Source organism: Musa acuminata, chromosome BXJ2-4 (genome assembly GCF_036884655.1).
Source record: "Musa acuminata AAA Group cultivar baxijiao chromosome BXJ2-4, Cavendish_Baxijiao_AAA, whole genome shotgun sequence".
NCBI lineage: Eukaryota > Viridiplantae > Streptophyta > Magnoliopsida > Zingiberales > Musaceae > Musa > Musa acuminata.
This window is the reverse complement of record NC_088341.1, coordinates 44,122-69,873: the sequence shown is the minus strand read 5'-3', so window position 1 is coordinate 69,873 and position 25,752 is coordinate 44,122. Positions and strand designations below refer to the sequence as shown.

Here is a 25,752-nt window from a genome sequence, read left to right as displayed (position 1 = left end):
CTGTATGTCAATAAACTAATACATGATAAATTGAAAGCTAATATTAGAATGCTGCAGAGAACTAGTATGGTTACTTAATATCTTCTCTTAAGATAACATGATAAAAGCAACAGTGTATACATTAGGTCTGAAATGCTACTAACCTGCAAAGGCCTCTTTTGAAAGAAGCCTTGAAGCATTGGCCTGAGGCCAGTTGCTTGCTAAAATTACTTTAGCCCCAGCATTGTATAGATACTTGATAGTTAAAATTGCTCTATTTAAAGAGAGATCATCAGAAACCCTTAAATTCAGCAGAAGAGCAGAATCAAGCCGAACCATGACAACTTCTCCATAAAGTTTCTCAATGGGAAAATTTCGAAGAGTTTGCACAGGTAACACTGAATCTAATCTATCAATGTTGGTGTCTTTATCCTGAAGAAATGTCATCAGTTATATACTTACGAAAATCAACATCTAGTAAATGAAACTGACATATCCTGATATCCAAGTATCCAAATCAGTGATTTAAAAAACGCTAGGCGCTAAAAGACGCCACGGTCCAAAAACGCCCGAGGCGCTCGCCCATGCGCTTGCCCAAGCGAAGTGAGACGCTAAAAATTAATAATATTAAAATTAATAATATTAAAATCAAAATAATAGTGTTATACTGTTAACAGTAATATAGTATAACAGCATACTGTATACTGTTAACAGTATACTTTCAATTTCGAATGAGGAGAAGCGAAAGAGAAGAGAAGAGTGTAAGGGAAGACCGAGGGTGCTGAGAAAAGCGGGAGCGGGAGCGGCGACAGAGACAACGACAGCAACGAGCAGCTACAGCGGCTGAGAGAGTGGGAGCGACGAGCAGCGACAGTGGCAGCGAGCAGCATGAACGGGGAGCAAGGTTAGGGTTGGGGAAGTGGCGCTGATATCGATGCTTTAGTTGGTTCGATTGAACCAACTAAAGCACCGGAGACCGGACCAGACCTAAACCACTGGTTCGGTCGCCTGGTTTAACCCAGGTGCTCGCCCGAAGCTCTCGACGACTGGGCTCGGGCGAGCACCTATGCGGCACCTCTTTGAAGCGAGACACCTGGAAATGAAGCGAGGGGCTTAGGCTTTGCCTCGCCTCGCCTGAGCGCCTAGGCGAGCGCCCGAGCGCCTTTTTAAATCACTGATCCAACTAAACTAAGAGTATCCAATAAAATATAACACAAAATACAGCTGGAGAAAATTAAACTATGACAATCAGTAAGCAAGAGAACAAAGACAAATCTGGGCAAATGTATAACTTCAAGTAACAAGAAAAACATTCCATTAGAAGGCTTAACAAAGTGCTTCCAGTTCATGCAGCTGCAGATGCTGATGCATTCATATAACTGTTTTGATGGCCTATATAGTCTATGTAGTACAACTGAATCTTCATAACAAGCAGCTGCACATACCCACAAAGGAATTCTCAATAAAATGTTCACTATTTTACAATAAGGTTCAACATATGAACTAAATATTCTATAAAAACATCAAATAATTTTAAAAATATCAAAAATTGTAAAAGAGTCAAACTCACATAAAGACCCATATCAGATTAGCTATTTTTAGGTAGGAGAGTCAACTACTTGACAAGGATTCAAATGCAACTAAAATAAATATAAGAAGATAGATCTAAGATATGAAACAATACATTGAAACTTTGTCTGCAAATATCGATCAACTTCAATAACTTTTTGACAAAATGGTTATCTACCCATAAATTGTAAAGAAGTGAGAGGGAAAAAAATAAAAATTTTAATGCACCAACAAAATGTTAGATGGGACCTGTAGGCTATGCAAGGGAATGCAGTTCCCTTGGTTTCTGACAATTTGGAGTCTTAGTTTACTTTAAAATTTGAATAATTCAAAAAAATCTTGCATGTCAAAGCATTCTTTGTTCAAAACTTATTTAAAGTACCGACTATATGCCATCATATAGTAACATCAAATTAGTAAATTTTCAGCACAAGCCAAACAAGTTGATAAGAGCCACTCTATTATTTAAGAAGAAAATATTACAACATTGGGCTCTTTTATCATGCAACTAACTCCTAGATCTTTTCTTATCTCTATGCAATTATTGGTGCAACATAAAGCTGGGTTTCATCACAAATTATAATAATTGTGATGATATCATTTTGAAAGCAGTTTCAAATGTTCATCAAACTATATGAGAATCCATGATAATCAACAAAAATATGTACAATCAAATAGAATGTACAATTTTAAAAACATTTTACAATCATCAAGTTCAAAATAATACAGACCTTTTTAATATCACATGTATTACAAGAATCTAGCACTTGCGAGCAAAAAGATTTGAACTGTGAACAGGAAGATCTCCAGCTGCCTAAAAGTACAAGGACCAAACAAAAACCTTTAGTAAAAATTCTCAAAGCAAAAGGGATTATCATTTTGCCACTACACACACCAGATAAGAAATCAATCCACCTACAACTCTGTGGCCTTGAAATAGTGTGGCTTGGATTTGCTTGACGGAACATCAATGACTTGAGTGGTAGTGAAGAGTCAAAATGATACTGAGATCGATGAATGGAACTTGAAGCTTGAAGCATCATGAGGCTGACTTATGCCACTCCAAAACTTCAAAATTTAAAAAATTGTTATGATGACAGTAGAAGTCACTAAATCATAATCTTAATTCTTAAGAAAATGCATGATGCATCTATTGTACTAACTACAGCAGAGATGAACCTAGCATAAGCAAAGGATCTTTACACACAAGTATCCTGATGACTGGATATAAGCATTCAAGTGTCAGAATTCTCACACAAAAAGTGCAACAAGAGAGGAAAAGCAAAAGTAGCTACCTCAAATCTACAATACAAGCTTTCCAAAAAACAAATGATCTAGTATTGTTTTCACCTACAGGCTACAACAATAAGCTAATATACATTTTTGAACGATAACACTGAGAAAATATTCTACCAATAAAATGTGGTTTAATTTTGGAGCTTGAATTTTCATAAAATTTCTGTAAAGAAGAAAGTGTGATACGTCCAACAAAATTATAAATGATCTATGAATCTAAGATATAGTAAGAACTATTGATCACTAAATTTGTCTACCGATAAGACAATGTGGGACCTGAACTGAGGTTTTTGCATCAATTCCTCTTTCATATTCAATTGGAACTTAAATCTATAACCTATCATGATCCTAGTGGAAGTCTATAACATTTATTTTGCTTCTATTTTGCAAACAAATTAAAAAGCACATTCCAAAATGACCGAGGCGCTAGGTGCTAAGTGCTCGCTCAAGCGGAGTGAGACACTCTGACAGTGGAAATTTCAAACTAGGAAAAAAGAACTGTCATGTCTCACGAATCGATAATATTAAAATTTTTCATCACAAATCAATTCAGGATCCAAACTAACATTTGGGGTTTATAATCTATGCAGTTTATAATCATATAGCACATCACTCAATAATTCACATTTATAAAAATCCAAGCCAACTTAACAAAACATTAACAACACTTATAAATCCACAAGCTAAACAATTTATACACTCAGAAATCCAACCAATTACCACCAGATCATATCATTGTAAACTAAACTTAAGATTCCAAAATTCCAAATAAAAGAGATCTTTTAACACCTTTTATACGCTATATTCATTCAGGTTCATCGACACACATCATTACATACAAAATTTTCTTATACAACAATAACCACAATATATCAACCAATAAGATTTACCTACAATTCTGAATAGCTCTCCACAGCCTCAGCTCAATACAAACATCTCAGAGAGTGACAAGTTGACCCGAAAGATTTATATAGCAACGGAGTAGGCCTAAAAAAATATAGCAAAAGACAAAACATATCCAGAACGAAAAGAGAGCCCTAACAAACAAGGTATCACAATGCAAGGCAGAATACAAGAAATCCCAGGGTATCATCTCATTAGATATAGAATCACATATGTCATTTCATTCAAAACACATTTGGTTCATAACAAATGGAGCACAGTGTAATTGGAGAATATCAATAGCGTATGAAATATTTCGTAACATATCAACAGCATATAGAACATTTCAGAGTATAACAAAAGCAGATGAAACATTTCGGAACATATCAATGGCATATGAAATATTTCGTAACATATCAATAACGAAGGAAACATTTCTAAACATATCAATGGCATATGAAATATTTAAAAGCGTATTAATGACGTATAAACATTTCAGAGGCATAGGAAACATTTCGAAACTTATCAATGGAATATAAAATATTTCAGTGCATATCAATGGCATATGAACCATTTCGAAGCATATCAAAGAACAAATACGAAACAGAAGCTCAAACGTCGTATTTGATGTTGTATTCGTATCATACTTATCTAAAGCACATATAGAAACACATAACCAAAGCTCTGAATATCATATCAAACATATAGAAAGTGCAATAGGATCATAACATAATATAGTTCATCCCACCAGACATAAGTCTCCTGCGTCTGGGAGTGATAAGACCTTAAGGTCTTATCGGGGATGAAAGAAGAGGAATGAGAATGAACGCTTCGAGGGGATCGTCCTCCTTGATCACTTTGAGGGGATTGGCCTCCTAGGGTTTGTTCACAGACTGAAATAATACTTCATTGATTGATTTATTCTGAAAAGAAAGGGTTACATCACTATTTATAGAGTTCCACCGGGACTTAGACTCTTAATAATAAATAAATATTAAATAAAACTCTATCTGACTTTAACTAAACTAAACTAAACAGACTCAATAAATATTATTCAAAACTCATAAAATAAAAGGGTCCTAACAATTCCTCCCTCTTCAAATCAGCCTTGTCCTCAAAGTTGAGCAGCATCAAACACGAGGAGCTTCTCATTCAGCACTTCAATCATAGGCTATCTGCACAATTTGACAGTGTAAGCAATAGGTCGGTCTTTAAGTGTAGTAATCATTGCAAGAAACTCCTGGCCTTTTATAATAAATTTTATCTTTGAACATTTGCTATCATAAGTTAATATTCGTCCATCAGCGATCTTGACTTCGAATCTGTCACAACCTTCAAAGTGGTGGGCTAATCGATCGATAATCTCATTGTCTATAAAATTATTAGTGCTACTAGTATCATTCAAAACTATAGCATGCTGATGTTCCAAAGTTCGCCAACTTTTGCAGGTTAGAGTAACCGGTTAATGCATTCATTGTATGTATGGTAGATCCAACATCTTCTTTAGAATCTATACCTTCATGATCGGAGTCTACATTCATAGCTTCCGGTTCCTCTCCAATTGGCTCAATTATCAGAAGTTGCAATTATTTACATTGGTGCTCCATACTCCACTTTATATCATAGTACAAACCCTTTGCTGATCTTTCCTTGAGTTCTTCTAGGGTTAGTCTTTGAGTGTCAGGGTTTTGGTTGGGAATAGATGGGGCGGGTGGCTTGTTGATCATCTAGTTGTTGTCACTCCTGTTTCCATGATTTTCCCTAATAATTTTTTCCTCAAGTAAACATGTAAATGATATCGTAGCAATCATAGTACGGAGTTGACGAGCATTAACTTCAAATCGGATATTTGGATTAAGCCGTTCAATAAATATACTTACAATTTGCCGTTCAGACCAATCTCTGGCTAGATTTGACAATCGTTCAAATCTGTTTTAATATTCTAACACTGTAGAAGTTTGACAAATTTTAGCGCCTGTATTTCCAGATCTATGCATCAGAGAAGTTGAGCCCCGTGATTGTTGAAATTTGTTGAGACTCTCTAGTAGGCTCTTTTTGAAATCATTAAGTGTTTCTTACAACCGACTCTCAATTCTGATTTCCAATGCTTCCAATTGTGCTTTTAACCGAATCTATACAAAAACAAAACTGACATTGATCACAAGGTCATAAGATTTTACAAATTAAACTTAACATTCCAAAATCCTAAACATGAGAAGTCTTTTAAAACCTCTACAAAACACATAAGTTCATATTTACCTTCAACATTTAGTTAGGCGCAAAGTGTACTCACACAACAAAAACATTTAACACTAGCCTGAAAAACATTTGAATCACAAATGTGAGGATTTGATCCAAAACATTAAGCCAAAGTAAAACTTATTCTACTTCAATTCCTCTTCTCTTCTCTTATCAAGCCTACGTTGGTTGTGGCAAGTTTCTGCTTTGATTTGCCTAGAAGTCACGAATAATGACTTTGCACGCAATCACCTTCTTCAAACCTTCTCACGAATAATGACTTTGGAGAGCTCTATACATCGTAGTGCTACGAGAATGCATGATATACTTTGAATTATGACCTAGCTTTAGGATTTGGTTATTTATAATTGGGTCATTTCGAACACATACTCTATCCCAAAACCCAAATTCTTCAAACCTTCTCACCTTCTTCATTACGTCTTTCCCATTTCTTATAATAATCAAATCGTAATTTATATCTAATAATCATAATATCATTGCTGACATTATTATTATTAGGGTTTGCATGAATATGATTATGATGTAATTACACGACGACACGCAACGAGAGCATGAAGGTGACAATATGACCCATGAGAAGATAAGCAAAAAGACCAAATGTCGATGTCATTCTAGATTCCTAAAAGACATCAAATAAAATTTTCATCTATCTCTATATAATTTACAAAACCTAAATATAATTTTACACATCAAATGAATCAAATATCTTAGTAATCCTTAAATCATGCTCCGATATAACCTTTGACGCAACCCAAGTTATTATATACAAGAGGTGTGACCTTGTCTGAAAATCCATAAAATTAAAATGTAATCAACAATCTAATCTAAATTATCACATACTTTGAATTATAACCTTGCTTCAGGATTTGGTTATTGATAATTGGATCATTTAGAACACATATTCTATCCCAAAACAAAAAAGGCCATCGTCCAAAATTTAAATATTCGACTTCAATCCCTTTTCTAGTTTATTCCATAAGTAGATTAAATGTGTATCTCTTAGTTGCAGTTTGGAAATTGTTGAAAGATATCAGATTGCAAATATATAGAGGCCATCAATATCATTAAGTCATGCCCTTTTATCATAATATTCAAATCATAATTTGGGTCAGTTCGAACACACACTCTATCCCAAATCTTAATAAGTCATCCTCAAAAATTTAAAAATTCGACTTCACTAACATTCCTACTTCATTCCACAAGAGTACCAGATGTCTTGACTAAACCTCAATATAATTTCGCAAATCAAATGAATCAAATATCTTAGTAATCCTTAAATCACGCTCCGATACGACCTTTGTCACGCCCCCCAAATTATCACATACAAGAGGTGCGACCTTATTTTAAAATCCATAAAAATAAAATGTAATCAACAATCTAATCCGGATTATCACATACTTTGAATTATTACCTTATTTTAGGATTTGGTTATTGATAATTGGGTCATTTAGAACACATACTCTATTCCAAAACTCAAAAGGCCATCCTCCAAAATTTGAAAATTCGACTTAAATCTCTTTTCTACTTCATTCCTCAAGTAGATTATATTAGGATCTCATAGTTGCCATATCTAAATTTGTTGAATGAGTTCAGATTGCTCATAGATAAAGCCATCAATATCATTGAGTAATGCCCTTTTCTCTTAATATTCAAATCATAATTTGGGTCATTTCGAACACAGACTCTATCCGAAATCGCAATAAGCCATCATCTAAAATTTAAAAATTCGACTTCACTACCTTTCCTACTTCATTCCACAATAGGACCAAATGTCCTTGGCATCCTAGATTCCTAAAATATATCAAAAAAAAATTTCATCGCTCTCTATTTAATTTAATAAATCGTAATATAATTTGGCAAATCAAATTAATCAAATATCTTACAGTGATCCCCAAATAATGTTCTAATACCACCTCTCTCACGCCCCCCGAATTATCACATTTAGGAGGTGTGACCATGTCTTAAATACTTTTAAATTTTAATCAACAATCTAATACAAAATCCAAAGTAAATTTGAGGACACCAAAAATCGATCAAGTCATAATTCACACCCATAATCCTCAATTCATTAGCAAGAAGACCAAATGTCGATGTCATCATAGATTCCAAGAAGACAACAAATATAATTTTCATCTATCTTTATATAATTTACTAAACCTCAATATAATTTTGCACATCAAATGAATGAAATATCTTAGTAATCTTTCAATCATTCTCCGATACCAACTTTGTCACGCCCCCCAAATTATCATATACAAGAGGTGTAACCTTGTCTGAAAATCCATAAAATTAAAATGTAATCAACAATATAATCCATATTATCACATACTTTGAATTATGACCTTGCTTCAGGATTTGGTTATTGATAATTGGGTCATTTAGAATACATACTCTCTCCCATAACACAAAAGGCCATCGTAAAAAATTTAAAAATTCGACTTCAATCCCTTTTATACTTCATTCCTCAAGTAGATTATTAGTAGATCTCATAGTTGCCCTTTCTAAATATGTTGAAAGAGATCATATTGCACAAAGATAGAGGCCATCAATATCATTAAATCATGCCCTTTTATCATAATATTCAAATCATAATTTGGGTCAGTTCGAACACACAGTCTATCACAAATATCAAAAAGCCATCATCTAATATTTAAAAATTTGACTTCACCACCTTTCCTACTTAATTCCTCAAAAAGGCCAGATGTCTTTACAAAACCTCAATATAATTTCGCACATCAAATAATTCAAATATCTTAGTAATCCTTAAATCATGTTCCGATACCACCTTTGTAAAGCCCCACAAATTATCACATACAAGAGGTGCGACCTTATCTTAAAATCCATAAAATTAAAATGTAACCAACAATCTAATCCGGATCATCACATACTTTGAATTATTACCTTGCTTTAGGATTTTGTTATTGATAATGGGGTCATTTAGAACACATACTCTATCCCAAAACACAAAAGGCAATCGTCAAAAATTTAAAAATTCGACTTTAATCCCTTTTTTAGTTCATTACTCAAGTAGATTAAATGTCGATCTCATAGTAGCCATATCTAAATTTGTTGAATGAGATCAGATTGCACATAGATAGAGCCATCAATATCATTGAGTCATTCACTTTTCTCTTAAAATTCAAATCATAATTTGGGTCATTTCGAACACACTCTCTATACCAAATCGCAATAAGCCATCCTCTAAAATTTAAAAATTCGACTTCATTACCTTTCCTAATTCATTCCTCAAAAGGACCAGATGTACTTGGCTTCCTAGATTCCTAAAAGATATAAAAAAAAAATTTCATCGCTCTCTATTTAATTTACTAAATCGCAATATAAACTGGCACAACAAATGTATCAAATATCGTACAGTGATCCTCAAATAATGTTCTGATACCACCTCTGTCACGCCCCCCGAATTATGATATTTAGGAGGTGTGACCCTGCCTTAAAATCCATAATATTAAAATTTAATCATCAATCTAATACAAAATCCAAACTAAATTTGAGGACACCAAAAATAGTTCAAGCCATAATTCACACCCATAATCCACAATTCATAGGCAAGAAGACCAAATTTCGATGTCATCCTAGATTCCTAGAAGACATCAAATATAATTTTCATCGATCTTTATATAATTTACTAAACCACAATATAATTTTGCACATCAAATGAATCAAATATCTTAGTAATCTTTAAATCATGCTCCGATACCACCTTTGTCACGCCCCCCAAATTATCATATACAAGAGGTGTGACCTTGTCTGAAAATCCATAAAATTAAAATTTAATCAACAATATAATCCAAATTATCACATACTTTGAATTATGACCTTGCTTCAGGATTTGGTTATTGATAATTGGATCATTTAGAATACATACTCTCTCCCAAAACACAAAAGGTCATCGTCCAAAATTTAAAAATTAGACTTCAATCCCTTTTCTACATCAATTCCTCAAGTAGATTATATGTAGATCTCATAGATGCCCTTTCTAAATTTGTTGAAAGAGATCATATTGCACAAAGATAGAGGCCATCAATATCATTAAATCATGACCTTTTATCAAAATATTCAAATCATAATTTGGGTCAGTTCGAACACAATCTAATACAAATCTCAAATAGCCATCCTCTAAAATTTAAAAATTCGATTTCACTACCTTTCGAACTTCATTCCTCAAGAAGACCAGATTTCTTTACTAAACTTCAATATAATTTCGCACAACAAATAATTCAAATATCTTAGTAATCCTTAAATCTTGTTCCGATACCACCTTTGTAAAGCCCCACAAATTATCACATACAAGAGGTGCGACCTTATCTTAAAATCCATAAAATTAAAATGTAATCAACAATCTAATCTGGATCATCACATACTTTGAATTATTACCTTGCTTCAGGATTTTGTAATTGATAATTAGGTCATTTAAAACACATACTCTATCCCAAAACACAAAAGGCAATCGTCCAAAATTTAAAAATCCGACTTTAATCCCTTTTCTAGTTCATTACTCAAGTAGATTAAATGTCGATCTCATAGTAGCCCTATCTAAATTTGTTGAATGAGATCAGATTGCACATAGATAGAGCCATCAATATCATTGAGTCATGCACTTTTCTTTTAATATTCAAATCATAATTTGGGACATTTCAAATACACACTCTATCACAAAACGCAATAAGCCATCCTCTAAAATTTTAAAATTCGACTTAATTACCTTTCCTGCTTCATTCCTCAATAGGACCAGATATCCTTGGCATCTTAGATTCCTAAAATATATCACAGAAATTTTTCATCGCTCTCTATTTAATTTACTAAATCGCAATATAATTTGGCAAATAAAATGTATCAAATATCTTATAGTGATCCTCAAGTAATGTTCTAATACCACAGCTTTCACGCCCCCGAATTATCACATTTAGGAGGTGTGACCGTCTTAAATTCCATTAAATTTTAATCAACAATCTAATACAAATTCCAAACTAAATTTGAGGACACCAAAAATCGATCAAGACATAATTCACACCCATAATCCTCAATTCATTAGCAAGAAGACCAAATGTCGATGTCATCATAGATTCCTAGAAGACAACAAATATAATTTTCATCTATCTTTATATAATTTACTAAACCTCAATATAATTTTGCAAATCAAATGAATCAAATATCTTAGTAATCTTTAAATCATGCTCCGATACCACCTTTGTCACACCCCCCAAATTATCATATACAAGAGGGGTGACCTTGTCTGAAAATCCATAAAATTAAAATGTAATCAACAATCTAATCCAAATTATCACATACTTTGAATTATGACCTTGCTTCAGGATTTAGTTATTGATAATTGAGTCATTTAGAATACATACTCTCTCCCAAAACACAAAAGGCCATCGTCCAAAATTTAAAAATTCGACTTCAATCCCTTTTCTACATTATTCCTCAAGTAGATTATATGTAGATCTCATAGTTGCCCTTTCTAAATTTGTTGAAAGAGATCATATTAAACAAAGATAGAGGCCATCAATATCATTAAATCATGCCCTTTTATCATAATATTCAAATCATAATTTGGGTCAGTTCGAACACACAGTCTATCACAAATCTCAAAATGCCATCCTCTAAAATTTAAAAATTCGACTTCACTACCTTTCCTACTTCATTTTTCAAGAAGAATAGATGTCATTACTAAACCTCAATATAATTTCGCACATCAAATGAATAAAATATCTTAGTAATCCTTAAATCATGGTCCGATACCACCTTTGTCAAGCCCCCCAAATTATCGAACTTATCTTAAAATCTATAAAATTAAAATGTAATCAACAATCTAATCTGGATCATCACATACTTTGAATTATTACCTTGCTTTAGGATTTTGTTATTGATAATTGGGTCATTTAGAACACATACTCTATCCCAAAACTCAAAAGGCATTCGTCCAAAATTTAAAAATTCGACTTTAATCCCTTTTCTCGTTCATTACTCAAGTAGATTAAATGTCGATCTCATAGTAGCCCTATCTAAATTTGTTGAATGAGATCAGATTGCACATAGATAGAGCCATCAATATCATTGAGTCATTCACTTTTCTCTTAATATTCAAATCATAATTTGGATCATTTCGAACACACTCTCTATCCCAAATCACAATAATCCATCGTCTAAAATTTAAAAATTCGACTTCATTACCTTTCCTAATTCATTCCACAAGAGGACCAGATGTCCTTAGCATCTTAGATTTCTAAAAGATATCAAAGAAATTTTTCATCGCTCTCTATTTAATTTACTAAATCGTAATATAATTTGGCACATCAAATGTATCAAATATCTTACAGTGATCCCCAAATAATGTTCTAATACCACCTCTCTCACGCCCCCCGAATTATCACATTTGATAATTAGGTCATTTAAAACACATACTCTATCCCAAAACACAAAAGGCAATCGTCCAAAATTTAAAAATCCGACTTTAATCCCTTTTCTAGTTCATTACTCAAGTAGATTAAATGTCGATCTCATAGTAGCCCTATCTAAATTTGTAGAATGAGATCAGATTGCACATAAATAGAGCCATCAATATTATTGAGTCATGAACTTTTCTCTTAATATTCAAATCATAATTTGGGTCATTTCGAACACACTCTTTATCCCAAATCACAATAAGTCAGCCTCTAAAATTTAAAAATTCGACTTCTTTACCTTTCCTACTTCATTCCTCAAAAGGACCAGATGTCCTTGGCATCCTAGATTCCTAAACGATATCAAAGAAAACTTTCATCGCTCTCTATTTAATTTACTAAATCGCAATATAATCTGGCACAATAAATGTATCAAATATCGTACAGTGATCCTCAAATAATATTCTGATACCACCTCTGTCACACCCCCCGAATTATGATATTTAGGAGGTGTGACCCTGTCATAAAATTCATAATATTAAAATTTAATCAACAATCTAATACAAAATCAAAACTAAATTTGAAGACACCAAAAATCGTTCAAGTCATAATTCACACCCATAATCCTCAATTCATAAGCAAGAAGACCAAATGTCGATGTCATCCTAGATTCCTAGAAGACATCAAATATAATTTTCATCGATCTCTATATAATTTACTAAACCTCAATATAATTTTGCACATCAAATGAATCAAATATCTTAGTAATAATTAAATCATGCTCTGATACCACCTTTATCAAGTCCCCCAAATTAACATTAACAAGAGGTGTAACTTTGTGTGAAAATCCATAAAATTAAAATATAATCAACAATCTAATCCAAATTATCACAGACTTTGAATTATGACCTTGCTTCAGGATTTGGTTATTGATAATTGGGTCATTTAGAATACATACTCTCTCCCAAAACATAAAAGGCCATCATCCAAAATTTAAAAATTCGACTTCAATCCTTTTTCTACTTCATTCCTCAAGTATATTATATGTAGATCTCATAGTTGCCCTTTCTAAATTTGTTGACAGAGATCATATTGCACAAATATAGAGGCCATCAATATCATTAAATCATGCCCTTTTATCATAATATTCAAGTCAAAATTTAGGTCAGTTCGAACACACAGTCTATCACAAATCTCAAAAAGCCATCATCTAAAATTTAAAAATTCGACTTCACTACCTTTCCAACTTCATTCCTCAAGAAGACCAGATGTCTTTACTAAACCTCAATATAATTTCGCACATCAAATAAATCAAATATCTTAGTAATCCTTAAATCATGGTCCGATACCACCTTTGTCAAGCCCCCCAAATTATCACATACAAGAGGTGCGACCTTATCTTAAAATCCATAAAAATAAAATGTAATTAGCAATCTAATCCGGATCATCACATACTTTGAATTATTACCTTGCTTCAGGATTTTGTTATTGATAATTGCTTTAATTAGAAAACATACTCTATCCCAAAATACAAAAGGCAATCGTCCAAAATTTAAAAATTCGACTTTAATCCCTTTTCTAGTTCATTACTCAAATAGATTAAATGTTGATCTCATAGTTGCCCTTTCTAAATTTGTTGAATGAGATCAGATTTCACATAGATAGAGCCATCAATATCATTGAGTCATGCCCTTTTCTCTTAATATTCAAATCATAATTTAGGTCATTTCGAACACACACTCTATCCCAAATCGCAATAAGCCATCATCTAAAATTTAAAATTCGACTTCACTACCTTTCCTACATCATTCCTCAAATTATCATATACAAAAGGTGTTACCTTGTCTGAAAATCCATAAAATTAAAATTTAATCAACAATCTAATCCAAATTATCATATACTTTGAATTATCACCTTGCTTCAGGATTTGGTTATTGATAATTGGGTCATTTAGAACACATACTCTATCCCAAAACAAAAAAGGCCATCATCCAAAATTTAAAAATTCGACTTCAATCCCTTTTCTAGTTCATTCCTCAAGTAGATTAAATGTGTATCTCTTAGTTGCGGTTTCTAAATTTGTTGAAAAGGTCAGATTGCACATAGATAGAGGCCATCAATATCATTAAATCAAGACCTTTTATCATAATATCCAAATGATAAACTAGGTCAGTTCGAACACATAGTCTATCCCAAATCTGAAAAAGCCATCTTCATTCGACAAGAAGACCAGATGTCTTTACTAAACCTCAATATAATTTGGCATTTCAAATGAATCAAATATCTTAGTAATCCTTAAATAATGCTCCAATACCACCCTTGTCACGCCCCCCAATTATCAAATACAAAAGGTGCGAGCTTGTCTTAAAATACATAAAATTAAAATGTAATCAACAATCTAATCCGGATTATCACATACTTTGAAATATTACCATGTTTCAGGATTTGGTTATTGATAATTGGGTCATTTAGAACACATACACTATTCCAAAACTCAAAAGGACATCCTCCAAAAATTGAAAATTCGACTTAAATCCCTTTTCTACTTCATTCCTCAAGTAGATTATATGTGGATCTCATAGTTGCCCTATCTAAATTTGTTGAATGAGATCAGATTGCACATAGATAGAGCCATCAATATCATTAAATCATGCCCTTTTATCATAATATTCAAATCATAATTTGGTTCAGTTCGAACACACAGCCTATCCCAAATCTATAAAAGCCATCCTCTAAAATTTAAAAATTCGACTTCACTACCTTTCCTACTTCATTCCTCAAGAAGACCAGATGTCTTTACTAAAACTCAATATACTTTTGCACATCAAATGAATCAAATATCTTAATAATCCTTAAATCATGCTCCGATACCACCTTTGACAAGCCCCCCAATTTATTATATACAAGAAGTGACACCTTGTCTATAAATCCATAAAATTAAAATGTAATCAATAATCTAATCCAAATTATCACATATTTTGAATTATGACCTTGCTTCAAGATTTGGTTATTGATAATTGGTTCATTTAGAACACATACTCTTTCCCAAAACACAAAAAGCCATCGTCCAAAATTTAAAAATTCGACTTCAATCAATTTTCTAGTTCTTTCCTCAAGTAGATTAAATGTGTATCCCTTAGTTGTCGTTTCTAAATTTGTTGAAAGATATCAGATTGCACATAGATAGAGGCCATCAATATCATTAAGTCATGCCCTTTTATCATAATATACAAATCATAATTTGGGTCAGTTCGAACAAACACTCAATCTCAAATCTCACTAAGCCATCCACGAAAATTTAAAATTTCGACTTCACTACCTTTCCTACTTAATTCCTCAAGAGGACCAGATGTCTTTACTAAACCTCAATATAATTTTGCACATCAAATGAATCAAATATCTTAGTAATCCTTAAATCACGCTCCGATACGACCTTTGTCACGCCCCCCAAATTATCACATACAAGAGGTGCGACCATGTCTTAAAATCCATAAAATTAAAATGTAATCAACAATCTAATCCGGATTATCACATACTTTGAATTATTACCCAGCTTCAGGATTAGGTTATTGATAATTGGATTATTTAGAACACATATTCTATTCAAAAACTCAAAAGGCCATCCTCCAAAATTTAAAAATTCGATTTAAATTCCTTTTCTACTTCATTCCTCAAGTAGATTATATGTGGATCTCATAGTTGCCCTTACTAAATTTGTTGAATGAGATCAGATTGCACATAGATAGAGCTATCGATATCATTGAGTCATGCCCTTTTCTCTTAATATTCAAATCATAATTTGGGTCATTTCGAACACACACTATATCCCAAATCGCAATAAGCCATCCTCTAAAATTTAAAAATTCGATTTCATTACATTTCCTACTTCATTCCTCAAGAGGACCAGATGTCCTGGGCATCCTAGGTTCCTAAAAGATATCAAAGAAATTTTTTATCGCTCTCTATTTAATTTACTAAATCGTAATATAATTTGGCACATCAAATGTATCAAATATCTTATAGTGATCCTCAAATAATGTTCTGATACCACCTCTGTCACGCCCCCCGAATTATCACATTTAGGAGGTGTGAACCTGTCTTAAAATCCATAATATTAAAATTTAATCAACAATCTAATACAAAATCGAAACTAAATTTTAGAACACCAAAAATCGATCAAGTCATAATTCACACCCATAATCCTCAATTCATAAGCAAGAAGACCAAATGTCAATGTCATCCTAGATTCGTAGAAGACATCAAATATAATTTTCATCGATCTCTATATAATTTACTAAACCTCAATATAATTTTACACATCAAATGAATCAAATATCTTAGTAATCCTTAAATCATGCTCCGATACCACCTTTGTCACGCCCCCAAAATTATCATATACAAGAGGTGTGACCTTGTCTAAAAATCCATAAAATTAAAATGTAATCAACAATCTAATCCAAATTATCACATACTTTGAATATGACCTTGCTTCACGATTTGGTTATTGATAATTGGGTCATTTATAACATATATTCTATCCCAAAACGCAAAAAGGCCATCGTCACCGCTGGGGAGAGAGTCGCAGTGTTTAGGGCACGGGTTCACCCAGGCGCTTGTTGTGAGGTCAGTAAGGGTCGGGGTTTTGTGGTGTCATGATTCTTATTTGGTTCAAACTAGAGATCCAAACTAACTCGACTCAGGTTGGACCCAATTGTAATTGAATCAGACCCGTGTTCGCACCGAGCCCTGCCTCGGCCCAACTAAATATTACTAAAATAAAAAAATAATTGAGATTTAAAATAATTGAAACAGTCCACGTTGCCAATAATAAATGATCAAATAATGAGATAAATGCTCATAATTGAATCAGGACGATGCCTGAGCCATGCCCAGCTTGGACCCATGGGCCACGCGCCCTCCCGTGCTCGAGATCTTATATTCTATGGAAAAATAAATATTAAGCCCCTGAGTTGGGTATGGAATCGCAATGGGCTGTTCGTGAGTGACTACGATGGAATCCGGGTTATATAACTCAGGGGCTTAAGATTTATTTTTCCATGGAATCTCGAGCACGGGTGAGCGCGTGGCCCATGGGCCCAAGATGGGCTCGGCTCAGGCATCGGCCTGATTCAATTATGAGCATTTATCTAATTATTTGATCATTTATTTTTGACAACGTGGTCTATGTCAATTATTTTAAATCTCAATTATTTTTCTATTTTAGTAATATTTAGTTGGGCCGAGGCAGGGCTCGGTGCGAACACGGGTCTGATTCAATTACAATTGGGTCTAACCTCAGTCGAGTTAGTATGGATCTCTAGTTTGAACCAAATAAGAATCACGACACCACAAAACCCCGACCCTTACCTACCTCACAACAAGCGCCCGGGTGCACCCGTGCCCTAAACACTGCGACTCTCTCACCAGCGGCGACTCTCTTTCTCCCCAACGGCGACTGCGGCGTTTCCTCGACGAGCGGTTGTCTTCCTCTCCATCGGCGAAAAGCGGAAGCAACGACAGTGTCTTCCTCCGGGGAGTTCTCGACTGTGGTGTTTTCCTCGGTAGATTTTGTTTTGTGTGTGGATTAGTAGATAATATTCAATAGTAGCCAAATCGAATTCCTAGGATCTTCCGATGATTCGTTTCACCCTCCGAAGATTCTATCTCCTATCCCGAATCCTCTCTCCACCACCTCATCTTCAATCTAGGTTATTTTGGATCCTCCAAGTAGCTCTTGGCGTTGCGACATTTTGCTTAGTGAAAAGACAACGACGACATCCCTTCCCCGATCCTCCTCCCTCCTACCTCTTCCACCTTTTGTCGCAGCTCCTCTCCTGGTTTAGGTTATGATCAAGATGTATGCCGATAAGGTCATCACCAGAAGGAAGAGACCCATCAAGGAGCACTTCAATGATGGCTCGAAAAGGGCCATGTTGGACCATATTGTGCCAAAAGGCTCGGTAGGGGACCCTATTGGATCGTTCTTGTTATCGCCAATAAGTGGAAGACCAAAATCAGATTCTAAACAAATGAGAAGATATCTTCAAGAATCAAACTGTAAGGCGGAAAAACAAGAATCCAACTGACTTCTAAAGATCCTTTCAAGAATCGAAATGACGGGAAAACAAGGAAGGCGTCGAGGCAAGATTCAACAAGAGAAAAGATACCTTCTAGAATCAAACTGTAAGTCCAGATTAAAGAGCAAGGGAAGATGAAAAATGGATCTGAAACGAGAGCGACGGAGAGCTAGGACAAGATTGAAGACGACACAAAAATCGATCAAGAATCAAAACTAGAGGACAAGATTGAATACGAACCGAAGCAATTGATCCGAAACAACAGGGCCGTGAGCTGGGGGCCGACAAGAGCAAGTGAAACGCTCAAGTAGAAAGAGTAAGAGGAGGAGACAGAGAGAGATACCGGGGGGGAGACGTCGTTTCGCCGATGAAGAGGAAGACGCAGAAGCCGCCGTACACGGAGGAAAACACACAGCCAAGAACTCCCCGAAGGAAGACACCGCCATTGCTTCCGCTATTCGGCGATAGAGAGGAAGACAGCCGCTCGCCAAGGAAACACCGTAGTTGCTGCTGGGGAGAAGAGAGTCGCCGCGAGGGAGACAGGAGTTGTGTTTAGGGCACAGGTGCGCTCGGGCATTTGTTATGGGGTGGATAATGGGCGGGTTTTTGCGGTAACACAATTATTATTTGGTTCAAACTAGACATCCAAATCAAGTTGACGCATGTTTGACCCGTTTGGAATTGAATTAGATCGATGTGAGTTGAGGCCTGCTTGGGCCCAAACGAGCGCATGGGCTACGCGCCCGCACACGCTCTTCGCCATGACATCATATATTCTATGAAAAAATAAATATTAGTAAAATAGAAAAATAATTACGATTTAAAATAATTGACCACATTGACAATAAGGCGCAGAGATGCAAGACGATGGGCGGCCACTGCGAAAGAGGATGAGGAGGAGAAAGAGAGAGATATCGTGGGGGCAGAGACGTCGTTTCGCCGATGGACAGGAAGACGCAGCAGCCGTCGTTCACCGAGGAAAACGCCGCATCGACAAGAACTCCCCGGTGGAAGACACCACAGTTGCTGTTCGCCGATGGAGGAATACAGCCGCTCGCCGAGTTAATACCGCAGTCGCCGTTAGGAGGGAAAGAGAGTCGCCGATGGGGAGATAGTCGTTGTGTCTAGAGCACGCGTGCGCTAGGGGTCACTATTCTCATTTGGTTCAGGTTCCAAACTAGCTCGACTCAGGCTTAACCCAGTTATAACCGGACAAGGTAGACGCGTGAGCCGAATTGGCCAAAACGAGCCCATGGGCCAGGAGACGCTCCTGGCCGTGACATTATATTTCTAATGAAACATAAATATTATAAATATATAAAAAAAATTGAGATTTAAAATAATTGAAGCAACACACGTTCGAAACAATAAATGATCAACCAATTACTGTATGGAGGCGGCAAATAAGTGCTTAAAATTGATCAGTTATAAAATATTAATGGGAAAAAAGAAAAATAAATCAAAACTTGTTTAGGGTTTAGGGTTTAGGGACGGTCGATCGTTGCTGCCCGCTACAGGACGGTATTAGCCGAGGGAGAAGGAAGAAGAGAGAGAAGAAAAAGGACAACTTGGAGATCTGATGCCACTCTCCATTGACGATCCCAATTCGTCGTCACCCTCCCTCACCAGGCATCGCAGAGGCGATGTCGCCTCCTAGTTTAAGGCAACGAGGCCTCGGCGTCGTTGACGACTTCTCATTCGTATGGGGAGAAGAAACCTCTGCGACGACGTCATGGAGGCTTCGCGGGGAAAAGAAATGTCTTCTCCTCACACGAGGAGAAGAAACGAGGCGACGTCGCCTTGACGACGTAGCCATTTTGTTATTTTTTCACTTTTTTATTTTATATATATACATACATACATATATACCGAGTGGTACGTCAGAGCATACCATTCGGCATACTCATACCGTACCATACTAAGCTGATCTCGATACTCCAGTACGATACTAAATTGCAAACCTTGACTTATACCCATAATATTAATTCTTTTTAGTTTGCAAAAAAGAATAATTTAAAGTATAATATAAACTTCAAAACAAAAATATTACAAAATAACATATCATGGTAATTGTACATTTGAACTTGCTTAATGTGTGTCTACGCAGAATATAGCACAAAACTATTTGTACCTATAATTAACTTGGGAAGCACAACCTAACATAGTCAATTAATGTTCCTTGTTTGGCATGGCTGGCAGATCCGTTTCTTTACACAACCCATAACCAAAGAAATGCCCTACAAATTGTCCGCTTCCTTCTTTCAAAAAGGAAGGAAGAGGAGAATACAAAACTCTACTCTTGCTAAAACATGAATAAATTTAATAAGGACATCACCAAGGTCTGTTTCCATTCTATCTATAATTCGTTAAAATTATCAAAAACAAAGCATGCCCACACAGTTTCTAAGATCAACAACAACACCAATGCAGTAATGTTTATAAGATCAGCTTAGAGTAAAACCAAGAATCAAGTATCGAAACCTTACTTCCCATCTTCATCACAATCTAATTCCTCCGTCAATTCCACAGAGAAATAATGAAGAGAAAAGAACACAACACTCCACCATTTTCTAAAGCCATATGAACCACAAGACCCTAGTAATGAGACCCAAATACAGATTTAGGGTTGGCGTTAGTATCCATAAATAGAATAAGATTAAAACAAAGTGGAAGAACTATGCAATATTTCAAAAGATCAAGACACAATCATGAGACTAGACAATCCAATTAGTTTCATGTATACTGTTAAGTGCATAGTGTCACTTCTTTTTTTACAAAATAGACAAATAATACAATTTAAGATAAGGATAACTTTAAGTAGCACTAATTGATCCGAAACGAGAGCGACCGAGAGCTAAGGCAAGATTGAAGACGACAAAAAAAACCCAATCATGAATCAAAACTAGAGAACAAGATTGAATACGAACCGAAGCAATTGATCCGAAACAACAGGGCCGTGAGCTGGGGGCTGCCAAGAGCAAGAGAAACGCTCGAGGAGAAACCTAATAGCTTGCCTAGCGACAAGGTGGAAGAGGGAGGGGGAGGGACGAGGAATCGGGGAAGGGGGGGGCTGCGATGACGAAGGACGAAGAAAATAAGAAAGAGAGAGATACCAGGGGGCAAAGACGCCACCCAACTCTGTCGTTAGATGAAGAAGAAGACGCAGCAACTGCCATTCACCGATGAAAAAGCTGCAGCGACAAGAACCCCCGGTAGGAAGACAACGCTGTTGCTCCGCTATTCACTTATGAAGAGGAAGATGGCCGGCGTTCGCTGAGGAAACACAGCAATCGCCGCTGGGGAGAGAGAGAGTGCCCGGTGGGAGAACAACCACCGCTTAGGGCACGGGAACGACCAGCAAGTGTGTTGTGGGGCGGGTTTCAGGGTGATTATTGCCAATTTAGCTTGACTCAAGTTCGACTCAGAATAGTTGAATCACGCCGGAACAAAAGCCCAGCAATGCTTGGGCCCAAACTAGCGCACAGGACGAACGCCAACCTAGTTAATTGTCGGTTTAGGGTTTGGGGCTTAGGGTTTAGGATATAGGGTTAGGGTTAGGGTTTAGGGTTTAGGTTTCGGGTTTAGGCTAAGCCCTAAGGTTTAGGGTTAGGGTTTAGGGTTTACAGTTTAGGGTTTAGGCTAAGCCCTAAACCCCATCCACCATCGCTGCTCCCCTCCTTCCCCGACACCATCCTCCCCCTCCCTTCTCCTCCCTCTTCCTGCTTCCCCCCTTTGTCGTAGCTCCTCCCCTTCCCCGACACCATCCTCCCCTTCCCTTCTCCTCACTCCTCCTTCCCCCTTCGTCGCAGTTCCTCCCCTTCCCTGACACCATCCTCCTCCCTACCCTTCCCCTCCGGGACGACAATGATATTTTCCTGCAAGCTCGAAAATTTTAGGGTTTCAGTATCATCCTCCGCCTAATGCTTTATTTCTTTCTCTTGCACCAATAATTAACACTAATATGTTAATTATTGTTGTCTAAGAAACCAAGAAAAAGGATTAGATGTTAATTATTGGTGCATGAGAGAGTAGTGCAGCTGTGAGAGCTCGTGTGTGTGGTGATATTTATATGCCAACATGGGGAGGTTGGCAAGACGAGGATGTAAAAAATTAGCACAGGATTAAATCAGTCATAATTGTAAGCATGTCAGTGTGAGAGAATGGAACTTCGTCTTTGCTAAACTGGAAGTTCTACATTATATCTCACACTGACATGTCAATCAATCATTATATATAATGAATACATTATATATTTATAAACTACGAAAATACTGTTCTTTTATTTTAAAATCAATATTTTGATCTAAACCCTAAACCCTAAACCCTAGCCTCTACCAAGGAATCTAAGCTGATGATGTTGTCTACGGCTAGGTTTCCACCATCGTCGAGGAAGGCGCGGTCAAGAAATAGAGCAAAAGAATCTTTCCCATAGAATCCCTGTACCGAACCATCTTTGGACCAAGGATCAAGAACTTATGACGGAACGATGACAATAGGATGGAAGCAAGCAAAAGCATGCCATCGTCATCGAAGACCATTGCAACGAGAGAAAACCCACCTCCACCTCGTCCATGAAAAGGAGCCTGTCGCCACCATCGAGTAAGTGGTTGGGCAGCCACGAAAATTGACCAAAAGAATCTTTCCTAATGAATCCTCGTATTGACCCTTAATGCTTGGTCGTTGTTCATATAGAGAAGAATATCCCTTGCCATCAACCACAATAAAATATGTTATCTCTAGACAACAAGAGAAGGGAACAGTAGCTTTAAAGAGATTCCTTGCTGCCATATATAATTTGAAGAATGAAAGATGAGCAGTGTTCAAGCATGGAAAGTTGATTCTGCAAAATAGGTACCACAGCTAATTCCACAGTTGTCACTGTCTCCAAGTTCTAATTTTCTGAAACTTACTAAGAGACCCTGAGCTTTTTGAACAAATTCAGAGATATCAATGTGGTCAAAGTCTTCAATACCAGGTACTACATATGTGACTTGTTGGAACTTTATTAAGCAAATCACTCTATTCTTCTTTAAAAATTAAATAATAAACTAAATTTGATACCTCAGAATCAGTAATATCAAATATAACATAGAGTAGTCAGAGGAGATATAAAAGATAAAAAAGACCTAGAGATCTATTTAGCAGGAGGAAGGGGACGAACCCCGTGGCGGGGGGGGGGGGGTGTGTTTGTGGTGTTGGGAGTGCGCTGCGAGGAAGGGATGGAAGAGGGAGGAGGAGCTGTGGTCCCGGATGGGAAGGGGAGGGGAGGATGGTGTCGAGGATCGGGGAGGAACCGCGACGAAGGGAGAAGAAGGAGGGAGGAGAAGGGAAGGGGAGGATGTTGCCGGCGAAGGGAGGAGCAGCGAGAGAGGGGTAAAGGGTAAAGAGGGAGGAGAAGGGAGGGGGAGGAAGGTGTCGGCGGAAGGAGCGGAGCTGCGACAGTGGAAGAGGGAGGGGGAGAGAGGAGGGATCGGGGAAGGGGGGGCTGCAACGGCGAAGGAGGAAGAAAAGAAAGAGAGAGATACCGGGGGGGCGGAGACGCTGTTTCGCCGATGGAGAGGAAGACGCGGCAGCCGCCGTTCACCGAGGAAAACGCCGCAGCGCCAGGAACTAAGCGGATGAAGACACCGCCGTTGCTTCCGCTGTTCGCCGATAGGGAGGAAGACAGCCGATCGCCGAGGAAACGCCGTAGTCGTCGCTCGGGAGAAAGAGTCGCTGGGTTTAGGGCACGGGTGCCCGCGGTGTCCATTGTGCGGGATGGTAAGGGGCGGGTATTTAAGCTGTCCATATTCTCATTTGGTTCAATCGAACTAAAGATATAAACTAACTCGAATAAGGTTTCACCCAGTAATGATTGCATCAGGCTGGTACTGAGCAGACCGTTGCTTGACCCAAACGACCGCATGGGCCCCGCGCCCGCCCAGTGAAGGCGATCCTCGCCATGACATCATATTTCCTATGGAAAAATAAATATTACTAAATAATATAAATAATTGAGATTTAAAATAATTGAACAGGCGATATTGGCAATAATATAATAATTGACAATTTAAATAATTAAGATTTAAAATAATTAAGGGTTTAGAGTTTATGGTTTTCGGGTTTAGGGATAATGTCAGATGCACAATGAGTAAAAGACGGGCAAATTAAGGACGCAGAAAAAGAAACATAAATCTCAGTTAAATGACTTGCTTCTAGTGTTTAATGCCAATCACACTTTATCAAGTCACCCAGAACAGTTTAAAAACACTCTAACAAATGTAAAATACCTTAATTTACTCATATGACAATGATACTGTGTAAGTAGGTTAGCCATATGTGCAAAGAAACACTTAATATGAAACCCAAAATTACAAAAATTAGTTTACAAAAACTGTAGTTAAGTTAAAATCCAATATGTGTTCAGATGCTTCAACAATACTAAGTAAAAAATCAGATAGTACCTTTAATGTATAAACTTTCTATGATTTTAGTTCTTTTAAAAAGAACTATGAGCTACCACAGGGACTTTCAACATATTATTTATTCACCAAATTATCAATAAGTAATACTACACTAAAATTGATGGTGTCAAGAAGATTATCAGCAAACCCAATAACTATAAAATTCTACCAGGAATCAGAGAATGTAAAAAATAACCTACTCTATCGAGATGAAAAACAACAATTGCCAAGATCGCATACGATAACCTAGAATATCGAGATTTTCATCATCAGCAACCAACTCTATCGGCTAAGGGTGCAGGAAGGGGCACCGCCGTGTGTGTGGTGTTGGGAGTGCGCTGCGAGGAAGGGATGGAAGAGGGAGGAGGAGCTGTGGTCCGGGATGGGAAGGGGAGGGGAGGATGGTGTCGAGGATCGGGGAGGAACCGCGACGAAGGGAGAAGAAGGAGGGAGGAGAAGGGAAGGGGAGGATGTTGCCGGCGAAGGGAGGAGCAGCGAGAGAGGGGTAAAGGGTAAAGAGGGAGGAGAAGGGAGGGGGAGGAAGGTGTCGGCGGAAGGAGCGGAGCTGCGACAATGGAAGAGGGAGGGGGAGAGAGGAGGGATCGGGGAAGGGGGGGCTGCAACGGCGAAGGAGGAAGAGGAAAAGAAAGAGAGAGATACCGGGGAGGCGGAGACTCTGTTTCGCCGATGGAGAGGAAAACGCCGCAGCGACAGGAACTCAGCGGAGGAAGACACCGCCGTTGCGTCCGCTGTTCGCCGATGGGGAGGAAGACAGACGATCGCCGAGGAAACGCCGCAGTCGTCGCACGGGAGAAAGAGTCGCTGGGTTTAGGGCACGGGTGA

At 37.0% G+C, this 25,752-nt stretch overlaps 1 protein-coding gene across 9 annotated transcripts in view; it reads right to left on the bottom strand.

Moving 5' to 3' along the window:
- The window catches only part of LOC135609328 (uncharacterized), a 43,553-nt gene extending 17,801 nt beyond the window's left edge, over positions 1 to 25,752 (bottom strand). For 6 of the 9 annotated variants that reach the window (XR_010485728.1, XR_010485729.1, XM_065102446.1 and 3 more), the window contains exons 1-5: positions 25,570 to 25,752; positions 23,992 to 24,422; positions 2,444 to 2,616; positions 2,280 to 2,362; positions 144 to 411 (exon numbers count right to left, since the gene is read on the bottom strand). Coding sequence is in view for 7 of the 9 variants with exons in the window: in XM_065102446.1 (XP_064958518.1) it covers positions 144 to 411; positions 2,280 to 2,362; positions 2,444 to 2,591 (499 nt within the window). In the remaining 2 variants the exon portion in view is untranslated. Of the gene's footprint in view, positions 1 to 143; positions 412 to 2,279; positions 2,363 to 2,443; positions 2,617 to 3,734; positions 11,102 to 23,024; positions 23,171 to 23,991; positions 24,423 to 25,569 lie in introns of those variants that run through there. The other 3 variants (XM_065102449.1, XM_065102447.1, XM_065102448.1) reach the window with 3 other exon arrangements.